Source organism: Oryza brachyantha, chromosome 3 (genome assembly GCF_000231095.2).
Source record: "Oryza brachyantha chromosome 3, ObraRS2, whole genome shotgun sequence".
Lineage (NCBI taxonomy): Eukaryota > Viridiplantae > Streptophyta > Magnoliopsida > Poales > Poaceae > Oryza > Oryza brachyantha.
Genome location: NC_023165.2, coordinates 15,287,587 through 15,294,556, shown reverse-complemented (window position 1 = coordinate 15,294,556; position 6,970 = coordinate 15,287,587). Strand labels below are relative to the sequence as shown.

Here is a 6,970-nt window from a genome sequence, read left to right as displayed (position 1 = left end):
CTGTACCTGATCCGAATCCGCAAGAAACATACGCATCACAGCCGGTGCGTAGCAAGGGAAAAGATGACCTGACTGATCCTGTGGAAACAAGAAAAATATGATCGATCTTGTAAGCTGATAAAAAGTTGTCCTGGCCGATCGCGTGCACATGGGGTAGTTAAAAATCCTAAACCAACTACTAGTCCCACCACTGCCTACGTGGCAAAGTAACTAAGGCCATGTTTGATTCAGCTCGGGTTTATTATAATCTGGCTTATTAGAAGTATGTTGAAATAAACAAATGGATTGGTAACATATTATTATAATCTAGAGTCCTGATCACTATAATATGATAACATCATCCAAATATGCTTTTTTTTAAAAGATTATTGAATGACTTTAGACCTATTGTCCCTAGATACTTTAAAATAATTACCTAAATTTATGATTTCTTTCTACTTTAACTTATAATAATACAACTTACAGTAATCTAAGTCAATAATCTAGATTACAATAATCTCTAGTTAAAACAAACGGGACCTAATCTTAGGAACACAGTTGAGGAAGATTTAGACTGATAATTATTTCGAGACAACTCCCAATATAGCAATTTTGGAAATCAGTTGTTCTCAATCTCCAAGTCTAAGATAGAAATGTTAATAATACTATTAAGGCCGCGTTCGTTCCGGATAGGGATAAGTTAACTTATCTGGCACGGAAAACATAGTAATAGATTAGTACATACTTAATTAATTATTAATTATTAAAAAATACGAAATAGACTAATATGATTTTTTAAAGCAACTTTCCTATAGAAAATTTTTGTAAAAAATACACTATTTAGCAGTTCGGGAAGCGTGCGCGTGGAAAACGAGGGGATAAGATAACTTATCTGCCTCCCGAACATGGCCCAAGTAACATAATAGAGTAAGCTTACATATATGAATATAGATAAAATAAAATCTATCTAGATTTAGAGGAAAATTTATCTAGATAAAATAAAATCTATATGGAAAGTAAAAAAAAAGATTAATCATCTCCGCATCAGAGACTAATCGAGTGAACTTTTCATAGTCTCTCTCATTGTACTCTTTCTGCTCAACGTCTCGCAACATTGCGTCCAGCGTTTTCTGGTCCACATCAAACCTTTCCCCCCTAATGGTGACGGCACAAACATATGCTCAATTCCTTCTTGTTCTTCGTGTTCATCTTCGTTTATTTCTATTGCATCGCTCGTCGCTTCAACTTCCTCACCATGCCAGATCCAACGGTCGTAACCTGCCATGAAGCCTCTTCTCACTAAGTGACTCTGTATTTGCACTCGACTTTTCCATGACTTCTCATTCTTACAGTCCGTGCATGGGCAACGCATGAATTGAGCATTTCTCGCATGCTTCTCAGCTTCTGCTGCATTTAGAAATTCCCCAAGTCCACTTTATATTCACTGCTCAGACGATTCATGTTGTACATCCAGGTTCGATCCATCTAAGATAAATGAAGATCATTATCAATTATATAATACTTGTAAACTTACTTAACTTAATTATGCAACAAGAGTGTACTCAATAGTACCTTGCTCTCTTCAATGTTAAATTTAACTTTGCAGTTTTTTTTGCAAAAAATCGGCCCCCTAAGTTTCCCACCCAAAATGTGAAGAGTCAAATGGGCTGGGATAGCCAAAACTTTAGTTCATGCAGGTATATATACTGCCACATTATAGGTCACGGTTCTTACCAGAAAATCGTTTCAAATATTAACTAATATCTCTCACGGCTCGTAACATTACAGCCGTGACGAAGAGAGGAGTATCTGTCACGGTTCTATACAAGCGGACCGTTACGGATATTGGCCAATATCGGTCACGGTTAGTACGGTTAGAACCGTTACGGATTTGTACATATCGGTAACGGCTATTAATTTCGAACCGTTACGGATATGTTGGTCACGACTCTTTTACTTGAACCGTGACAGATACTCCTCTATCCGTCACCAATTTGGTTTATGTTATCAGGCACGGGCCTCGATATGGACCGTTACTGTATAATTCACTCGTAACGGGCCGAGTTGAGCCGTTACAGTTACACCGTTCCAGATAGTCTGATCTGTAGCAGTGGCTGAAATCTATGTACACGTGTCGACAAATCCAAAACCAATCCGTTTTGATCGGACGGCTGTAATTTCATGATAACATGGTCTTTTAGGAATCCTTCCTTGTGGGTGAACTGTATAGGGAGAGAGAGAGGATATATATAAATTAGATATGGATCGGCATACCAATCACACCATCATACTGCACACTTCTCCGATTTAAAGGGGCTGACTGAGTACAATATTACAAACCAAATAAAAAGTAAAAAAAAAACATCATATTAACAAAGAAAAAAATGAAAAAGGATCAAAAGGTGACCTGAAACAAATATTTTGAAGATCCCTTTGGTTTCTTCCGGTTACCCCAAGAAAATACACTAATTAATGCAACTTAACCTAATCACTTAAAGTGTTTGCAATTTGCCCCTCCCTCTCGGCGAGTTCCCAACCTCGTGCGCGCCGCGGCTGCTGATGACCACCTTCTTGGCGGCGTTCACCGGCGGCGAGGCCGTCCTCCTCTTCTCCATGGATTTCCTTAGGGAGGCCGGGGGCCCGTCGCTCAGGGTGGGGGCGAGGTACCACCAGATGGAGGTGCAGCAGATGGCGAACACCCTGCCGAACACAGCCAGGCACGCCAGCATCAGCACGATCGCCGCTGGCCAGTAGCACGCCGGCCGCCGCATCCTCCCCCACGAGAACGACAACGACGACTCCGCGCTCCTCCTCCTCCTCGCCGGCGGAACTTTGCTCGGGCTGGCCGGATCCGACGACGCCTGGGGCTGGGTGGTGGACGGAGCAGCCGGACGCGACGCTGGCTCGACGGCGGCGGTCGTCCGCTTGGGTGGCCTAGCCTTCCTGGCGGCGGAGGCGTCCCTGAGCCGGTGCTCGTCGTCGGGGAGCTTGACGACGACGGGCGCCCACGCGCCGTTGGACTGGACGAAGCGGACCATGACGAGGCCGGTGTCCGAGCCAACGCGGCGGAGGATCCTGTTCCGGCGGGTCTCGAGCTCGGCGAGCACGGTGGAGAACTTGTCCAGCCCGCACCCGGCGTAGGGGTTGGCCTTGCCGCCGCCGTGCTTCCTCCCCGGCAGCTTGGGCGACCGGCCTCCGGTGCCGCCGCAACCCGCCGCCGACGGGCCCGGGCCGTCGTCGACGTGCTTGAAGCTGCTGGTGCCGCATGATAACATTGGTAATGGAGGAGTGCAACTTTCTTTCTCTTTGATCTGGAATGTCTGACCACACACAGAGATGCTTTTAATTAAGGACTCCATCTGACTGGTCAAATCTTTCTCTTTACTCTCTCTCTGTTTTTCCCCTCGTATACATTGGGTCGAGTAGCAGCTTGTGTGCAATTATGAGGGCATAATTTTGTCCCTATATGACGTCGGTGGGTCCTCTCGGCGTGTAAGCACGGTAACGGGATATTAACAGTGTTCGTAATTTCGGTTCGAAATTTTTTAACGGGAATACTATATATAACGGTATAACGGTCTCGAGTCGACGACGGGATATGACCACGGCAACGACGACGACGGCGGCACGCGCGGCGTGCTTGACCCTGACAAGGATGCCATGCGTGTTGATCGCCTTGACAGCGTCGAAGTCGGACGAGATCGAGCGAGCCGAACGGGTGCTGCGCTAGGGAGCCCACGACGCTGGCGTTGCTGACGACGTCCTCGTGCCATGCCACTGTGAGGTTGATGGCCGTGGCGACCTGCGCCTCATCCATAACATTGTAGCACGCGAATGCATACCGAGTTCCGATGCGACGGTATGGCCGAGGTTGTCTTGGACGTTGGCGACGATGACCTTGGTGTCGTTCCTGACGAACTCCACCGCCATCGCCTTGCCGATGCCGCACCGGTTATCACTGCCACATTTCCAGCCAATCTACAAAACCGATGCTTCTCCATTGATCACAAGCTCACAACTTACAAGAAACCAAAAAACAGAGACAAAAAGAATCAAATCAAACAGAAGCTCATGACGGTGGCGACAATGACGATGGCAGCAGTGTTACACCCGGAGTTTAATTCTAAGCCAAAATTCATAAAAACAAATAATAATTGGCTTAATTAATTCAAGAAAAATCTCTCTAAAGGAATTAATTAAAGTAAATCGAAGTTCGCAAACTATTAACTGAATTTAAACTCAAATTGCATAGTATAAAATTTTGCCCAAAATCTAATTTAAAATTTGGTAAAACTGGGGCTTTTCTTTTCCCTTCTTTCCCCTCCCTTTTTCTTTAATTTTTTCCCTCCCCTTCTCTTTTTTTTTCCTTTTCTTTCCTTCTTTCCCCTTCCCCTCCCTTTCTCCCCCTTGGGCCGGCCCAGCCAAGCTGGCCCAGCTCCCCCATTCCTTCCTCCCCTTCCCGCAGGCGCCTTCCTCCCCGCGGCCGAGCTGGCCCGGTCCTCCGTCCTCCCGCTTGGGCCCCGCCCTCGCCTCGGCCTAGCTAGCCGGCCTGCGCCCGCGCAAAGTCCGCGTCAACTCCCTCCGCGCCGCCGCCACCGGGACTGAACTGAAATCCACCGCCGCCGCCAGATTCGCCACCGTGGCCAACTCGGTCTCCAACGACTGAACCCCCCTAGCCAGTGCCACCTCCCCCTATAAATCCCCTTTCCCCGCGCGTCGCCGCTCCCGTTTTCCTCGAGCCGCCGCCATACCCGAGTCGCCACCGCCAAGCAAATCTCCGCCGCGGCCATCGATCAACCGCGCCGCCGGCCGTCATCACCTGTCTTCGGTCCACGCCAACTCGTCGCCGTCCATGTTTCGCCAGTGAGCACCACCTCTCCCTTCTCCTTCCCTCTTTTCTCTCTCGGCCGCTGCCACTGACTCCGTGCGTCGCCGCCACCCCCTTGCGCCGCCGGTCGTCATCGACGCGCCCTAGCCGGCGCGAGCCCCTCCGCCTCATCATCGCCGACGCGCCCGTGACACCCGTTTTCCCTACGCCGCCCGCGCGATCGCCGTCGCTGCCATCGTGGTCATCGGGCGCCGCTCGCGTCGCCCGCGTCGCTCGGCCGTGTGGCATCCCTAGCCGCCGCCCCGGCCGCGCGTCGTTGCTCGTCGTCGGGGCCGCGTCGCTGCTCGCCTTCGCTTGGTCGCCCGCCGCTTGCACCGTGGTGCGCCGCCGCTCCCCACCGCCCCGACGCCGGCGTCATGTCTCTCCCCCCTCCCATTCTCTCTCCCTACCGTGCCGGCCCCATCTACCAGCCCGGCTGACCTATCTTTCCCCTTTCTCTTCCCCCTCGAGCCCACTTGTAAGCCCCTTCCTCCCTCCCTCACCCGCCGACAGGTGGCCCACCCATCAGCCGCCACCTCACCCCTCCGTTGACGTCAGCAGCCCTATTAATTGCGCAATAATTGATTTAGGACTTTTCTGTTTAGTTTAAAAACCCAGAAAACTTCTAAAATTCATAACTAATTCATCCGGTCTCTGTTTAAGTCCATTCAAATTTCATTAAATTCATAAAATTGTCCAGAATCCATTAAAAATACTTTCTTTTGCTGTTTCAGTAGATTTTGTGCCTGTTTATTTATTTTTTGTGATTTGTCGCTTAGATTCGGACCCCGTCGAAGCACCGGTTTATTTCGAGATCGTCGCCGAAGTACCCCTCAAGGACTAGAGCAAGGCAAGTGGCACTCATCTTGATCATATTGTACCCATTATTGCAAATTCTCTGCTTTATTTATTCAAACATGCATTGCTTTACTTAAAGTATTTATTGTATTTATTTTTACGGGTAACCTATTATTATGTCGTTGTTTATCCAGCTTTATTCATGCCATACCAGGGGTAACTTGAGTAGAGTTAGGCCTAGGATAATGCTTAGCTATGCTTAGAACAAGTAGATCATGGGATCATACTTTAATCATTACTAGTTCTGAATAGCTGTTAATTATGATTCATTACCCGGTTCGGGTTAATACCAACTAAAATATTAATAATGGTGGGCTGTGGGTGCAGGGTTTTGAGAGTCGTACCCATGATAATTAAGGACCGGTTCATGAGAAACCCTGAAAGTAACTTAGTGCTAACCACATGCTGAAATGGGTAAGGTGGGATTTGAAGCATGGTTTCGGACTATTTGACGTACCAAGGCAAGGGTGGGCATGATGGAGTATGAACGGGACATCGTAGTGTAACGATGGCCTCTGCTGCTTCCAGATCTACCAAGGCACAAGAGGGGACTACTCGACTTGTTGTAAAGGAGGGGGCGAAACCTGAAGTGCGGTGCGATTAAATAGGAAGGGTTATGTGACGGGTCCTATCACAGTCTCCTTTCCGGTATACCATGGTGGTATGTCAGCGCACGTTGAAGTGCAGTGGAGTCGTGTCTTGTGGGTACAGTAGTACACCTCTGATCAGAGTAAATCTATTCAAATAGTCATGCCAACGGTTAAAGGCGAGCTGCCAGCTTCACTGTGATTAGTTAAACCTTTAATGACTTGGGTAAACTGGCTTTCACTTGGGACTACTACAACGTGGTGTAGCGTTGAGTAGTGGTTGGGCCTATCATAGCATGGCGTAATGTTGGACAGTATTGTAGTGTTTTACAACTGTTATTTATTTATTCGCTTATTTACTTAAGAGTGAAGTGCACCAGCGGTCCCTAAACTTGTGTGTAAGTATCATCTAGGTCCCTCAACTCTCAAAATGCATATTTGGGTTCCGGAACTTATCCGAGGGTGTCATATAGGTCCAAACGGGCTTCGACCCGCTCCATCCGCTGACGTGGCATGTCATGGTGGCACCTACATGTTGGCGGGGCTATGTGGGTCTCACATGTCAGTATCTCTCTCCTCCTTATTCTTTTCTCTCCCTTCTCGTAGGCGCCACTGTGGCATACCACGTCAGCGGATGGAGTGGGTCGGAGCCCATTTGGACCTATATGACACCACCGGA

The 6,970-nt window shown here is 48.4% G+C and overlaps 1 protein-coding gene across 1 annotated transcript; it reads right to left on the bottom strand.

Moving 5' to 3' along the window:
* Positions 1–2,207: 2,207 nt before the first annotated feature.
* On the bottom strand, positions 2,208–3,346 carry LOC107303773. Its single transcript, XM_015834457.2, has one exon. The coding sequence runs from the start codon at positions 3,336–3,338 to the stop codon at positions 2,472–2,474; it is 867 nt and encodes a 288-aa protein (XP_015689943.2). The 5' UTR covers positions 3,339–3,346; the 3' UTR covers positions 2,208–2,471.
* Positions 3,347–6,970: the final 3,624 nt, after the last annotated feature.